Source organism: Chlorocebus sabaeus, chromosome X (genome assembly GCF_047675955.1).
Source record: "Chlorocebus sabaeus isolate Y175 chromosome X, mChlSab1.0.hap1, whole genome shotgun sequence".
Classification (NCBI taxonomy): Eukaryota; Metazoa; Chordata; class Mammalia; order Primates; family Cercopithecidae; genus Chlorocebus; species Chlorocebus sabaeus.
The window spans coordinates 88196192-88213444 of record NC_132933.1 but is presented as its reverse complement, the minus strand read 5'-3'; the positions used below and the strand labels follow the sequence as shown (position 1 = coordinate 88213444).

General features: G+C 39.3%; 1 protein-coding gene across 3 annotated transcripts in view; it reads right to left on the bottom strand.

Moving 5' to 3' along the window:
* The window catches only part of MTMR8 (myotubularin related protein 8), a 123624-nt gene that overhangs the window by 41738 nt on the left and 64633 nt on the right, over positions 1–17253 (bottom strand). For all 3 annotated transcript variants that reach the window (XM_007991903.3, XM_007991904.3, XM_007991906.3), the window contains one exon: positions 16455–16583. In XM_007991903.3, the coding sequence (XP_007990094.2) occupies positions 16455–16583 (129 nt within the window). The remainder of the gene's footprint in view (positions 1–16454; positions 16584–17253) is intronic.

Genomic DNA, 17253 nt, shown 5'->3' with positions numbered 1-17253 from the left:
CATTCTCTTTAGATAATTTCCTTAAGTCTTCCTTTTAGGGTAGGTCTGTTGGTGACAAACACGTTTTATTTCATCTGAGAATATCATCACTTCCCCTTCATTCCTAAAGAATATTTTTGGGCTAGATGCAGTGGCTCACACCTGTAATACCAGTACTTTGGGAGTCTGAGGTGGGCAGATCACTTGAGCTCAGGAGTTCAAGACCAGCCTGGAAAATGTGGCAAAACCCCGACTCTGCAGAAAATACAAAAATTAGGTGGGCATGATGGTGCATGCCTGTTGTCCCAGCTACTCAGGGGGCTGAGGTGGGAGGATCACTTGAGCCTGGGAGGTCAAGGCTGCAGTGAGCCATGATCGCACCACTGCACACCAGCCTGGGTGACAGAGCGAGGCCCAGTCTCAAAAAAAAAGACTATTTTCACCAGTTATAAGATTTTGCATTGTTATTTTATTATTATTATTATTAATAATATTATTATTTTGGCACTTAAAAATGTGCAACTTCCTTCTGGCTTCCATGATTTCTGATGAGAAATCCACTGTCATTTAAACTGCTTTTCCCCTCTAAGTAAGGTGTCATTTCTCTCCTGCTGCTTTCAATAGTTTGTTAGGCCAGGTGCAGTGGCTCACGGCTATAATCACAGCACTCTGGGAGGCCAAGGCAGGTGGATCACTTGAGGTGAGGAGTTCGAGACCAGCCTGGACAATATAGCAATATCTCGTCTCTACTAAAAGGACAAAAAATTAGCCAGGCATGGTGGTGTGTGCCTGTAGTCCCAGCTACTCGGGAGACTGAGGTGGGAGGATCACTTGAACTTGAGAGACAGAGGCTGCAGTGAGCCAAGATCATGCCACTGCACTCCAGACTGGGTGACAGAGCGAGACTCTGTCTCAAAAAAAAAAAAAAAAAAGAATATTTTAGTTTTCATAAGTTTTGCTATGATGTATTTTATGTAAATTTATTTGGGCTTTATCCTGTTTGATGTTCACTCAGCTTCTTGAATCTATACATATAAGCCTTTTGCCATACTGGAATACTATCAGCCATTATTTATTTGAGTGCTTTTTGAGGTCTTCCATCATTCCTCTATCCTTCAAAGCTTCCAACTATACAAGTGTTAGAACTTTCATTATTGTCCCACAGACCTCTATGATTCTGTTTATTTATTTATTTTTTCCAGTCAGTTTTCTCCCAACTGGGTAGTATCGATTTTTTTTTCTTTTTTTTTTTTATTATTATTATACTTTAAGTTCCAGGGTACATGTGCACCACGTGCAGGTTTGTTACGTATGTATACTTGTGCCATGTTGGTGTGCTGCACCCATCGACTCGTCAGCACCCATCAACTCATGAATTTATATCAGGTATAACTCCCAATGCCATTCCTCCCCCCTCCCCCCTCCCCATAATAGTCCCTGGTGTGTGATGGTCCCCTTCCAGAGTCCAAGTGATCTCATTGTTCAATTTCCACCTATGAGTGAGAACATGCAGTGTTTGGTTTTCTGTTTGCCAGTATTTTATTGAGGATTTTTGCATCGATGTTCATCAGGGATATTGGTCTAAAATTCTCTTTTTTTGTTGTGTCTCTGCCAGGCTTTGGTATCAGGATGATGTTAGCCTCATAAAATGAGTTAGGAGGATTCCCTCTTTTTCTATTGATTGGAATAGTTTCAGAAGGAACGGTACCAACTCCTCCTTGTACCTCTGGTAGAATTCAGCTGTGAATCCATCTGGTCCTAGATTTTTTTGATTGGTAGGCTATTAATTATTGCCTCAATTTCAGAGCCTGCTATTGGTCTATTCAGGAATTCAGCTTCTTCCTGGTTTAGTCTTGGGAGAGTGTAAGTGTCCAAGAAATTATCCATTTCTTCTAGATTTTCTAGTTTATTTGCGTAGAGGTGTTTATAGTATTCTCTGATGGTAGTTTGTATTTCTGTGGGGTCGGTGGTGATATCCCCTTTATCATTTTTTATTGCATCTATTTGATTCTTCTCTCTTTTCTTCTTTATTAGTCTTGCTAGCGGTCTGTCAATTTTGTTGATCTTTTCAAAAAACCAACTCCTGGATTCATTGATTTTTTGGACGGTTTTTTGTGTCTCTATCTCCTTCAGTTCTGCTCTGATCTTAGTTATTTCTTGCCTTCTGCTAGCTTTCGAATGTGTTTGCTCTTGCTTCTCTAGTTCTTTTAATTGTGATGTTAGAGTGTCAATTTTAGATCTTTCCTGCTTTTTCTTGTGGGCATTTAGTGCTACAAATTTCCCTCTACACACTGTTTTAAATGTGTCCCAGAGATTCTGGTATGTTGTATCTTTGTTCTCATTGGTTTCAAAGAACATCTTTATTTCTGCCTTCATTTCGTTATGTACCCAGTAGTCATTCAGGAGCAGTTTCCATGTAGTTGAGAGGTTCTGATTGGGTTTCTTAGTCCTGAGTTCTAGTTTGATTGCACTGTGGTCTGAGAGACAGTTTGTTATAATTTCTGTTCTTGTACATTTTCTGAAGAGTGCTTTACTTCCAATTATGTGGTCAATTTTGGAATAAGTGTGATGTGGTGCTGAGAAGAATGTATATTCTGTTGATTTGGGGTGGAGAGTTCTGTAGATGTCTATTAGGTCTGCTTGGTGCAGAGATGAGTTCAATTCCTGGATATCCTTGTTAACTTTCTGTCTCGTTGATCTGTCTAATGTTGACAGTGGGGTGTTGAAGTCTCCCATTATTATTGTATGGGAGTCTAAGTCTCTTTGTAAGTTTCTAAGGACTTGCTTTATGAAACTGGGTGCTCCTGTATTGGGTGCATACATATTTAGGATAGTTAGCTCTTCCTGGTGAATTGATCCCTTTACCATTCTGGAATGGCCTTCTTTGTCTCTTTTGATCTTTGATGGTTTAAAGTCTGTTTTATCAGAGTCTAGTATTGCAACCTCTGCTTTTTTTTTGTTCTCCATTTGCTTGGTAGATCTTCCTCCAACCCTTTATTTTGAGTCTATGTATGTCTCTGCACATGAGATGGGTCTCCTGAATACAGCAAACTGATGGGTCTTGACTCTTTATCCAGTTTGCCAGTCTGTGTCTTTTAATTGGACCATTTAGTCCATTTACATTTAAGGTTAATATTGTTATGTGTGAACTTGATCCTGCCATTATGATATTAACTGGCTATTTTGCTCGTTATTTGATGTAGTTTCTTCCTAGCATCGATGGTCTTTACATTTTGGCATGTTTTTGCAATGGCTGGTACCGGTTGTTCCTTTCCATGTTTAGTGCTTCCTTCAGGGTCTCTTGTAAGGCAGGCCTGGTGGTGACAAAATCTCTAAGCATTTGCTTATCTGTAAAGGATTTTATTTCTCCTTCACTTATGAAACTTAGTTTGACTGGATATTAAATTCTGGGTTGAAAATTCTTTTCTTTAAGAATGTTGAATATCGGCCCCTACTCTCTTCTGGTTTGTAGAGTTTCTGCCAAGAGATCTGCTGTTAGTCTGATGGGCTTCCCTTTGTGGGTAACCCGACCTTTCTCTCTGGCTGCCCTTAAGATTTTTTCCTTCATTTCAACATTGGTGACTCTGACAATTATGTGTCTTGGAGTCGCTCTTCTCGAGGAGTATCTTTGTGGCGTTCTCTGTATTTCCTGAATTTGAATGTTGGCCTGCCCTACTAGGTTGGGGAAGTTCTCCTGGATGATATCCTGAAGAGTGTTTTCCAACTTGGTTCCATTTTCCCCCTCACTTTCAGGCACCCCAATCAGACGTAGATTTGGTCTTTTTACAGAATCCCATACTTCTTGCCGGCTTTGTTCATTTCTTTTTCTTCTTTTTTCTTTAGATTTCTCTTCTCGCTTCATTTCATTCATTTGATCCTCAATCGCTGATACTCTTTCTTCCAGTTGATCGAGTCGGTTACTGAAGCTTATGCATTTGTCATGTATTTCTCGTGTCATGGTTTTCATCTCTGTCAGTTCGTTTATGTCCTTCTCTGCATTAATTATTCTAGTTATCAATTCTTCCACTCTTTGTTCAAGGTTTTTAGTTACTTTGCACTGGGTACGTAATTCCTCCTTTAGCTCTGAGAAGTTTGATGGACTGAAGCCTTCTTCTCTCATCTCGTCAAAGTCATTCTCCGTCCAGCTTTTATCCGTTGCTGGCGATGAGCTGCGTTCCTTTGCAGGAGGAAATGTGCTCTGATTTTTTGAATTTCCAGCTTTTCTGCCCTGCTTTTTCCCCATCTTTGTGGTTTTATCTCCCTCTGGTCTTTGATGATGGTGACGTACTGATGGGGTTTTGGTGTAGGTGTCCTTCCTGTTTGATAGTTTTCCTTCTAACAGTCAGGACCCTCAGCTATAGGTCTGTTGGAGATTGCTTGAGGTCCACTCCAGACCCTGTTTGCCTGGGTATCAGCAGCAGAGGCTGCAGAAGACAGAATATTGCTGAACAGCGAGTGTACCTGTCTGATTCTTGCTTTGGAAGCTTCCTCTCAGGGGTGTACTCCACCGTGTGAGGTGTGGGGTGTCGGTCTGCCCCTAGTGGAGGATGTCTCTCAGTTAGGCTACTCAGGGGTCAGGGACCCACTTGAGCAGGCAGTCTGTCCCTTCTCAGATCTCAACCTCCGTGTTGGGAGATCCACTGCTCTCTTCAAAGCTGTCAGACAGAGTTGTTTGCATCTGCAGAGGTTTCAGCTGCTTTTTGTTGTTGTTGTTGTTGTTTAGCTGTGCCCTGTTCCCAGAGGTGGAGTCTACAAAGACTCGCAGGCCTCCTTGAGCTGCTGTGGGGTCCACCCAGTTGGAGCTTCCCAGCAGCTTTGTTTACCTACTTAAGCCTCTGCAATGGCGGGCGCCCCTCCCCCAGCCTCGCTGCTGTCTTGCCCTTAGATCGCAGACTGCTGTGCTAGCCATGAGGGAGGCTCCGTGGGCATGGGACCCTCCCGGCCACGTGTGGAATATAATCTCCTGGTGTGCCATTTGCTAAGACCCTTGGTAAAGCGCAGTATTGGGATGGGAGTTACCCGATTTTCCAGGTGTTGTGTGTCTCAGTTCCCCTGGCTAGGAAAAGGGATTCCCTTCCCCCTTGCACTTCCCAGGTGAGGCGATGCCTTGCCCTGCTTCAGCTCTTGCTGGTCGGGCTGCAGCAGATGACCAGCACCGACTGTCTGGCACTCCCTAATGAGATGAACCCAGTACCTCAGTTGAAAATGCAGAAATCACCTGTCTTCTGTGTCGCTTGCGCTGGGAGCTGGAGACTGGAGCTGTTCCTATTCGGCCATCTTGCTCCACCCCCCCATAGTATCTATTTTTATATCTCGAGCTCATGTATTCGTTCCTCTTTCCCTTCCACTCTGCTGTTGAGTTGATCCATTTAGTTTTCTTCATTTCTATATTATTAATTTGAATTATTTTCGTTTGGTTCTCCTTTATATCTCGAATTTCTTTGCTGAGACTTTTTTCATTCGTTTCAATCATGTTTGCAATTGTTTCTTGAGGCATCATAATGATGGCATCCATTGACTACCTTTTTTCATTCAAGTTGATAGTTTCCTTGTTCTTGGTCTGATGACTGATTTTCAACTGAAACCTAAATATTTGGGGAATTTTGTGACGAGACTCTGGATTTAGATCTGCTGTTTTAGCAGGCTTACTATAACACTGTTTTGGCAGGGGATAATAAAGAAGGAGGAGTGCCTCCTCATTATTGCCAGGTGGGAATATAAGTCAAGGTTCTCCATTTAGTTTCCACTGACACTTAAGTTGGGGAGATGCCCCATAGTACCACTGGGTAGAAGTGGGGATTCAGGCTTCCCACTTGGTCTATGCTAATAACACCCTAGCTGCATTGGATAAAAGTGGCTCATTGCTTTTCCCCATGTGACTTCCAATGACAACACAGGGCATGGCCATATTAATGCTAGGTGAAAGTCCAGACTCCCCACTAGGCTTCTTCTGATCATATCCAAGTGGGGAGGGGAAGAGTTACCTTATTACCACTTAGTGGAAGTCCAGACTTTCCATATGGTCTCCACTGACACCTCAGGGACAGAAGTGTCTTTTAGGGATTTAAATTCCAACTCCTCACTTGGCCTTTTCTGACACCACCCTGGCAGGGGTCCATTTGGGTATTTTGTGATAGCTCGATGAGGCCAGAAATCTAGACTCCTGACATGGCCTTTTCTGACTAAGTAGAGCCATAGTGTTTTCTGTAGTGTTTGACACAGAGCAGTTATTTTCTCAAGTTTTCTGTCTTACTAGGCTCTTTTCTGGTCCTTTGGCTAGAAAGAGGTGACTTCTATTTGTAGTTTTTTTTTTCTGTTCCCATGTTATTTCTGGGTTGCCAGCTTCTTCATCTCCAAGTCTGGGTTATATGAGGCAAAAAGAAAACCCAAGAAACTCACCATCGTGTTGTTCCTTAGGTCCTGTGGACCCCAGCCAATCTGCCTTCTACTCTGAATTTTTCATGATGGATTAATATTTGTTTCATAATGTCCATGGGCTTTAGTTTTACTTAGTGGGGGGAGTAGGAAAAATATGTTGACTCTATCTTCCCCTAAATCTGTTTTTTTGGTTTTGTTTGCTTTTCTGAGATGGAGTCTCCCTCTATCACCCAGCCTGGAGTGCAGTGGCGCGATCTTGGCTCACTGCAACCTCCGCCTCCCGGGTTCAAGCAATTCTCCAGCCTCAGCCTCCCAAGTATCTGGGGTTATTTTTGTATTTTTAGTAGAGACGGGGTTCACCATACTGATCAGGCTGGTCTCGAACCCCAGACCTCAGGCCTCCCAAAGTGCTGGGATTACAGGCATGAGTCACCACGCCCAGCCTAAATCTGGTTTTTATATCTTAAGGAAATGCAGAATTTCTGGCACTACAGTTGTCAATAAGTACATGTAAAATACCTTCACTTCACTGAGAAATTCCCATTTGGAATACTCAAAGCTAAAAAGAACAATTGGTAGCAATGAAAAATACCTATCATTGGTGATATCACCAAAAATGGTGGAGTAGGGAACTCCATACCTCCATGAAAGCAATAATTAAGCAGGAAGAAACTGTAAGAATAAACATTTTCAAATTCTAGAATCTAATTTAAATAAACTTACACCAACTACAAAAACCAGGAAAATACTTAGTTAAAAAAAAAAGACTAATAAATTTTGGTAAGAGGGTGCTACAACATGTCGACTTCCCTCTCTGCCATCCCCTATTCCCCAGCTTAGTGACGGCCTTGGAGATGGTAGACTACATTACTGATGTGGCTTGCTGCTGCAAGGGAAGCAATATAAATCTTGATCTCAGAAAACTATGGTTATATATTTTGGCCTGCCTGGTAGATCCCTAAGGTATAGGCTCAGGACCTTGACTTTATTTTGTCCACCTTGGAACTTTCTCAGAGCTGGAGTGGCCTTTTTCATGATATTTGTTGAAAGCACTTAAAGGCAAATATACTAGCCACAGCCACCTGAGGCAAGGGATAATAGATGGAGCAAGCAGCAGACAGAATAAAAAGCCTGGGAAGAAAAAGGCTGGGGAAGCAGATACATAAGAAAAAAAATTGCTCTGGAAAGCTCTTGCAAATACCAGGGAATGCAGGAGGTCAGACACATGCCGAGGGCTGGACCTATTCTCAGAAAATATGTGAGAAGACCCTAAGCTTTCACCTGTGGCTTACTTTTAGGCTCCACAGAAGCAGGACATGGCTAAGATACAAGTGGCCCAGCTAAGCATTGAAGATAATACATCAACAAAAAGCCAACCTGCAAAGACTAGAATAACTACTGTTATTTTTCTGGAATTTAAGGAAATCTCTGTGAAATCACTATCTGAGAACTAAGCTAACTGACAGAGAATTCACTGACTACATGTGGCAAATAACACAATCTTTAAAAACATAGTTTAGAAAAACTACTAAACTAACAATTACAACCCACAACAAGGCGCAACAAAAAACCCTAGAGAGAGGTAAAAATCTGATTTCCACTACATTATAATATTGAAACTACCCAGTTTTCAACAATAACAACAACAAAAAATCATGAGGCATTAAGAAAAAAAAAACAAAAACATATGCCCCATTCATAAGAGAAACAATTAATAGAAACTGTTTATGAGAAAACCCAGATACTAGCTAGTCAACAAATTTAAATCAACTGTTTTAAATATGCTCAAACAGCTAAAGGAAACCATAGAAAAATAACTAAGGGAAACCTGGAGAATAGTATCTCACCAAATAGATGGCATCAATAAAGAGACAGAAATAATAAAAACAAAACAAAACAGAAATTTTGGATATGACAAGTACAATAATTGAAATGAAAAACTCACTAGAATAGTTAAATAACAGATTTCAGCAGGTAAAAGAATGAATTAATGAACTTGAAGATAGGTCCACTGGGGTTACCCTGTCTGTGAGACAGAAAGAAAAATGATGAAAAGAGCCTCAGGGGCCTGTAGAAGATTATTAAGCAGACCAATAAGTGCATAGAGAGAGTCCTAAAAGGATAAGAGTGATAGAAAGGAGGGAAAGAATATTCCAAGACATAATGAGAGAGTATGTCACAAATTTGATGAAAGACATGAATCTAGATAACTACAAAGCTCAATAAACTCCAAGTAGGTAAGCTTTAAACTTTTCCCTGTTGTTACCTGTGGGTTTGTCATATACGGCCTTTATTGTATTGAGGTACATATTTTCCATATATAATTTGTTAAGTTTTTATCATGAAGAGATATTAAATTTTGTCAACTATCTTTCTTCACCTGTTGAAATGATCATATGGTTTTGTCCTTCATTCCACAGCATTCTGTATCACATTTATTGATTTGCACATGTTGAGCCATTCTTGTATCCCTGGGATGAATTCCACTTGATCATAGTGAATCATCTTTTTAATGTGCTGTTGAATTTTGTTAGTTTTTTTTTTTTTTTTTTTTTTTTTTTTTGAGGCAGGGTCTTGCTCTGTGACCCAGGTGGGAGCGCAGTGGTGCAATCATACCTCACTGCAACCTTGATCTCCTAGGCTTCAGCCATACTCCTGCCTCATTTTTTTATTTTTATTTATTTTTTTGTAGAGATGAGGTCTCACTACGTTGCCCAGACCGGTCTCAAATTTCTGGGCTCAAGTGATCCTCCACGTTAGCCTCCCAAAGTAATGGGATTACAGGTGTGAGCCACCATGACTAGGCCCTGTTTGCAAGTATTTTGTTGAAGACTTTTGCGTTCGTGTTCGTCAGGGGTATTGGCCGGGGATATTCCTTTTACTGTTATGTCCTTTTCTGGTTTTTGTATTAGGGTATGCTGTTTTTATAGAATGAGTTTGGAGGTACTGTCTCCTCTTCAATTTTGTTGACTAGTTTGAGAAGAATTGGTATTCGTTCTTTAAATGTTTGGTAGAATTCAGCAGTGAGGCCATCAAGTCCTGGGCTTTTCTTTGATTGGAGACTTTCTATTATGGTTTCAATCTCATTACTCACTGTACATCTTTCTCTCACCATAACCCAAGCTGCAGCTATACAGTGCCGTCTTGAAACCAGAGCCACAGCTAGCGTGTATCCTGCTCCAGGAGCCAGGAATAACTGCATCTTTTCATTGCTGAAGCTGCACTGCCATTACACCACCTTAATGGTGGTGCACCATTCCCCAGCCAAGCTGTCACAGCACTCTATCCTCTGAGAACAAGCTGCCTAGGAAAGGCTCTGTCTTGCACATTTTGGTGACTGCAGCAACCAACCCTAGCCTCTCAGAGTCTAGATCCACTGCTCCAGCACAAAGGCAAGTGGTACTCTGTCCCTAGAGGAATAGGTAATCTTGCCCAGTAAAGAAACTGAGTACTGCCCAGTGATGTGTGCAGTCAGCACACTCACCAGCCAGGTTCACTGTCCATGTGCAACCCCGTGCACTCACTAGCCAGGCATATTGCTTCCAGGTGCCCCTGCCCCAAGTTGGTGATTTGGCTCCCATGTGACAATGGTATACCAGCCAGAAATGTTGCTTCCATGGAGCCCTGCCCCAAACTGGCAGACCTCTGCTGCCTACATACTTACCAGCCAGGCATACCAATTCCAGGGGGTACCTGCCCAGAGTGACATGCACACTGAAAGTGAAGAGATGGAAAGTGATATTCCATGCAAATGGAAACCAAGAAAGAGCAGGAGTAGCTACAATCATAACAGATAAAATAGACTTTAAGGCAAAAGCTATAAAAAGAGAAAAGAAGGTCATTATATAATGCAAAGGAGTTATTTCAACAAGATGATACGAAAATTTTTAATATGTATACACCTAACACCAGAGTACCCAAATAAATGAAGCAATTATTATAGATCTAAGGGAACAGACTGCAATAAAATAATATAACGAGACTTCAGCATGTCACTTTCGGCAATGGACAGATCATCCAGACAGAAAATAAAGAAACATCACACTTAAATGACACACTAAATCAAATGAACCTAGCAAACATTTACAGCATATTTGACCAAATGTTTGCAGAATAAACACTCTTCTCAACAGAACATGAAACTTTCTCTAGGACAGATCTACCTGTTCTACAGGTAGCCTGTAGAACAAGCCTTAACAAATTTAAGAAAATCAAAATAATTTCCAGTATATTTTTTACCAGAATGGTGTAAAACTAGAAATCAGTAACAACAGAAACTTCTGAAAATTCACAAATACATGAAAATTAAACAACGTGCTCTTATATGACTAACAGGTCAATGAAGAAATTAAAAGGAAGTTTAAAAATTTCTTGAGAGAAATGAAAATTGAAATACAACATACCAAAATTCTTGAGACACAGCTAATGCAGTTCTAAAAGGAAATATTATACCAATAAATGTCTACATTGAAAACGAAAAAAGATCACAAAGAAAAACCTAACAATGCACCAAAGGAATTAAACATTTTAAAACCCAAGTAAACCTATAACTAGTAAAAGCAAAGAAATAATAAAGAGTAGAAATAAATGAAAGAGCCCAGGCACAGTAGCTCATGCCTATAATTCCAGCACTTTTGGGGAGGCCAAAGTGGAAGGATCACTTGAAGCCAGGAGTTTACACCAGCCTGGGCAACAAAGCAAGACCCCAGCTCTACAAAAAATTAAGATTAGCCAGGTGTGGTTGCATGTACCAGTAGTCCCAGCCACTTGGGAGGCTGAAGCAGGAGGATCATGTGAGCTCAGGATTTTGAGGCTACAATGAGCTATGATTGCATTACTGTATTCCAGCTTGGTCAACAGAGCAAGATCCTATCTCAAGAAAGAAAGAAAATAAAGAAAAGAGAAGAGAAGAAAGAGGACGGACCTGGTGGCTCACACTTGTAATCCCAGCACTTTGGGAGGCCAAGAGGGAGGACTGCTTGAGGCCAGGAGTTCAAGACCAGCTTGGACAACATAGTGAGACCCCCAACTCTACAAAGAAATTAAAAAACTAGCCAGATGTGGTGGCATGCACCTGTAGTCCCAGATACTCAGGAGGGCTGAGGCAGGAGGATCACCTGAGCCCAGGAGGTCAAGGCTGCAGTCAAACATGATTGTGCCATTGCACTGCAGCCTGGATGACAGAGCAGGACCCCGTCTCAAAAAAAAAAAAAAAAAAGAAAAGAGAGACTTAAAATAGATCAATGAAACAGAGTAGTTTTTTTGAAAAGATAAAATTGAGATGCCTTTAGCTGACCTAAGAAAAAACAGAGAAGACTCAAATAAAATCAGATTTAAAAAAAGAGAGATACTACAATTGATGCCACAGAAATAAAAAGCATCACAAGATAGTATCAGGAATAATTCAATGCCAGAAAACCCAGATAACCTATAAAAAATGGATAAATTCCTGGTCATATACAACTTTCAAAGATAATAAAATACCTAGGAATCCAACATACAAGGGATGTAAAGGACAACAACCCCATCAGAAAGTGGGCAAAGGATATGAAGAGACATTTCTCAAAAGACATTTATGTCAAAAGACAACACACACATGAAGAAATGCTCATCATCACTGGTCATCAGAGAAATGCAAATCAAAACCACAATGAGATACCATCTCACACCAGTTAGAATGGCGATCATTAAAAAGTCAGGAAACAACAGGTGCTGGAGAGGATGTGGAGAAATAGGAATGATTTTACACTGTTGGTGGGAGTGTAAATTAGTTCAACCATTGTGGAAGACAGTGTGGTGATTCCTCAAGGATCTAGAACTAGAAATACCATTGGATCCAGCCATCCCATTACTGGGCATATACCCAAATGATTATAAATCGTGCTGCTATAAAGACACATGCACACGTATGCTTATTGCAGCACTGTTCACAATAGCAAAGACTTGGAACCAACCCAAATGTCCATCAATGATTGACTGGATTAAGAAAATGTGGCACATACACACCATGGAATACTATGCAGCCATAAAAAAGGATGAGTTTGTGTCCTTTGTAGGGACATGGATGAAACTGGAAACCATCATTCTGAGCAAACTACTGCAAGGACAATAAACCAAACACCGCATGTTGTCACTCATAGGTGGGAATTGACCAATGAGAACACTTGGACACAGGAAGGGGAACATCACACACTGGAGCCTGTCATGGGGCGGGGGGAGGGGGGAGGGATAGCATTAGGAGATATACCTAATGCAATTGATGAGTTAATGGGTGCAGCACACCAACACGGCACCTGTATACATACGTAACAAACCTGCATGTTGTGCACACGTACCCTAGAACTTAACGTATAATTAAAAAAAAGAAAAAATAACTTTTCTACAGAAAAAAAAGAAGAAATAGAAAATCTGAACAGACCAATAGTGAGTAATGAAATCGAAACAGTAATAAAAATCTCCCATCAAAGAAAAGCCCAGGACTCGATGGCTTCACTGCTGAATTCTATCAAACATTTAAAGAACGAATACCAATTTTCCTCAAACTAGTTGATGCAATTGAAGAGGAGACAATAATTCTAAACTCATTTTATAAGGACAGCATTACCCTGATAGCAAAGCCTGGCAAGGACACAATTGAAAAAGAATATCCCTGATGAACACAAATGCAAAAATCATCAACAAAATACTATCAAACAGAATTCAACAGCACATTAAAAAGATTATTCACTATGATCAAGTGGAACTCATCCCAGGGATGCAAGAATGGCTCAACATATGCCAATCAATAAATGTGACACAGAACACTAAATGGAATGAAGGACAAAAACCATGTGATCATTTCAATAGATGAAGAAAAGGCATTTGACAAAATTCAATATCCCTTCATGATAAAAACAACATATTATGTATAGAAAGTATGTACCTCACTACAAATAAAAGTCATATATGACAAACCCACAGCTAACACCATATTGAACAGGGAAAAGTTGGAAGCTTTTCCTTAAGATCAGGAACAAGACAACAATGCCTACTTTTACTACTTCTGTTCTACTTAGTATTTGAATTCCTAGCCACAGCAATTAGGTAAGAAAAAGAAATGAAACTTATCCAAATTGGAAAGGCAGTTAAACTATCCCTGGTTGCAGATGACATAAGTGTATACAGTTGACCCTCAAGCAATACCAGTGTTAGAATTGTCAGACCCTTGCACACTGGAAAATCAATGTATAAGTTCTCACTTACCAATAAACTTAACTACTGGTAGCCCACTGTTGACCAGAAGCCTGATCAATAACGTAAATCATTGATTAACACCTATTTTGTATGTTATATGTATTATATAGTGTATTCTTATAAGTTAAGCTAAAGAAAAAAACATTATTAAGAAAATCATAAGAAAGAGAAAATACATCTACTATTAATTAAGTGAATGTAGATCATCATAAACATCTACATCTTTGTCATCTTTGTGTTGAGTAGGCGGAGGAAGAGGAAAAAGAAGGGTTGTCTTGCTGACTCAGTGGTCGCAGAAGTGGAAGAAAATCCACATATAAATGGACTCACACATTTCAAATCCGTGTTGTTTAAGGGTTCATCGTATACAGAAAACCCAAAAGACTCCACCAAAAAACTGCTAGAGCTAATAAACAAATTCAGTAAAGTTGCAAGATACAAAAATCAGCAGTATTTTTATACATCAATAGTAAACTATCTGAAAAAGAAATCATGAAAACAATCCCACTTACAATAGTTACAAAAAACATATACCTAGGAATAAGTTTAATAGAGGAGGTGAAAGATCTTCACACTGAAAACTATAAAACATTGATGGAGAAAATTGAAGAGGACACAAATAAACAGAAGGATATCCCATCTTCATGGACTGGAAGAATTAATATTGTTAAAGTGTCTACACTATCCAAAGTGATCTACAGATTCAATGTAATCCCTAATGAGAATATCAATGGCATTCTTCACAGAAATAGAAAAAAGAATCCTAAAATTCGTATGGAACCACAAAAGATCCCGAACAGCTGATGAAAACTTGTGGGGGGTGGGGGGGAAGAAAGAAAGAAAGCTGAAGATATCACACTATCTGATTTCTAAATGTATTACAAAGCTATAGTAAGCAAAATAGCATGGTACTGACCTAAAAATAGACACATAGACCAATGGAATAGACACCCTAGAAAAACAAATGCATATACAGGCAAAGGTGTGAAGAACAAACATTGGGGAAAGTACAGTCTTCAGTAAATGGTGCTGAAAAAAAAAATGGATACCCATATGCAGAAGAAAGGAACTAGGTACATATCTCTCATCACATACAAATATCAACTCAAAATGGATTAAAAACTTAAATGAAAGACTGAAAGCTATGAAACTACTAGAAGAAAACATAGGGAAAACACTTCATAATATTGGACTAGGCAACGATTTTTTGGCTATGACTCTAAAAGCACAGGCAACAAAAGCAAAAGTAGACAAATGGGATTACATCAAACTAAAAAGCTTCTGCTGCACAGTAAAGGAAACAATCAACAAAGTGAAGAGACAACCCACAGAATGGAAGAAAATATTTGCAAACTATCCTTCTAAAAAGGATTAATAACCAGAATATATAAGAAACTCAACTAAATAGCAAAGCAAACAATCTGATTTTTAGAATGGGCAAAAGATCTGAATAGACACTTTCAAAAGAAGACATACAAATGGCCAATAAGTATATGAAAAAAATGCAACATCACCAATCATTATGAAAATGCAAATCAAAACCACAATGAGATATCATTTCGCCAAGTTTGAATGGCTATTCACAAAAAGACAAAACATATCAAGTGCTGACAAAGATGTGGAAAAAAGGGAATGCTCACATACTATCAGTGGAAATGTAAATCATACATTCATTATGAAAAACATTATGGACTTCCTAAAAATATAAAAATAGAACTGCCCTATGATCTATCTGGCAATCCCACTACTGGGTATATATCCAAAGAAAATGAAGTCATTGTGTCGAAGAGGTATGTGCACTCCCATGTTTATTGCAGCACTATTCACAATAGCCAAGATATGAAATCAACCTAAATGTTCATAAACGGATGGATTGAGAAGGAGAATGTGATATATACACACGAGGAAATATTATTTTAGCAATATAAAAGAAAGAAAAGCTGTCATTCACAACAACACAGATGAGCTTGGAGAAATTATGCTAAACAAAATAAGCCAGGCACACAAAGGCAAATACAGCATAATCACTCTATACCCCATATGTAGTACAATTATTGTGTCAATTAAAATTTAAAATATAATAATAGCCAAAAAAAAAAAAAAAATACAATGAGCACTCAACTGGAAACAGAAGAGAACATCCGAAACATGAAAAAGGAAATTTGTGAAAAACCTACAGCTAACATCAATACTCAATAGTGAAAGACTGAAAGCTTTCCCCCTAAAAAAAAAATCAGGAACAGGACACAGGTGCCTCTTTTCACTACTTTTACCCAACACTGTACTGGAAGTTCTAGCCAGAGCAATTAGGCAAGGAAATAAAAGACATCCAAATTGCAACTGAATAAATAAAACTCTCCATTCAGAGATGACATGATCTTACATTTACAAAATCCTAAAGAATCCACAAAATGAGCTATTAGAGCTAATAAATATATTAATGTCTGCTTTGCACTCTTTGTGAGTGCTTCAGCCTGCAGAAGCTTTAGAAAAATATAACAAACATTACCAGCACTCTCCTGGTTTGCTTTATTTTTCTTTTCTTTATTGGGTAAGGGACAGAAAAGTAGAAGATACAGAGGAAGAGTAAATGAATCAAACAAATGTTATCTTGACTGGCTGTATTCCTACAAATCAACTATAATTTCTTATCTATTTCCCTAAGCAGGTAACAGCAAAGCCCTGAAAACCAAAAGGAATTGGGCTCTTGTTTTCAGAAGCAGCAAGGTATGGGTGATATGAGGACAGAGTATCCTACTCCATAGCCAGGCTTGTACAGATGGTGCCAGCTATCTAAGGAGAAGCAAGGAAGCTGAGACCCTGGGACCTGCTATAAGAAAGGAGGGAAAAACTTAAGAACTTACTTAATGTTGTAGGGCACAGTACTAGGATTGAGTACCCCATACATAGTGAAGCCTTTATAGAGAGGGTTCCTGAAGTCTGGTTTCCTCTGAACCAAGAAAGGCCACACAGAATGTGTTTTCTCATAGACTCTGTTAGAAAAGAAAAACAAGCCAAAAAATTAAAAGCAGTAAGCAAGTAATCTCAATAGTCCTGTTGAACTGATAAGCAGCAAATTTTACTAACAAGTAACCCAACTCAAGAAAGGAGGACAGGATATGACAGAAGAAAAATAAGTAGATAAAAAGTGTTGATGGAGTAACAAATTATCTGGGCTTCAATTTATCCATCTTTAAAATAAATGAGAGGCTAGAAAGAGTTCCATATTGGAGAACAGGAGATTCTAAGTCCAGTCTCTGTGTGGAACAGCTGTGTGATCTTAAGAAAATCCCGAGTTTTTACTGGGCCTATTTCCTCACTGTTAAATGTGACCTCTAAGTTATCTTTCAAATCAAGGATTTTATGAACTAATGACTTTTCTGGTTTTAAAAATTCTGGAATTGCTTTTAAAAGTCTGGTAAGTTAAGAGATAGGTTCTACGGGGTGAATTTGTGGCTCTTCTATTTTTCATTTTACTTAAAGCCAGCTTCTCCTCCCTTCAGAAGGTTTAAGATAGTGAAAGACAATTGGAAATTTATACTAGAAAATGTTCATGAGCTATCCCAGGTGGGCAACTAAAGACTATGGCATTTATATTACAGAACTGATTCTTATACTTTAGTTGAGACCATGGGGAGCCTGCTTAACCAGTAAGCAAGTCCC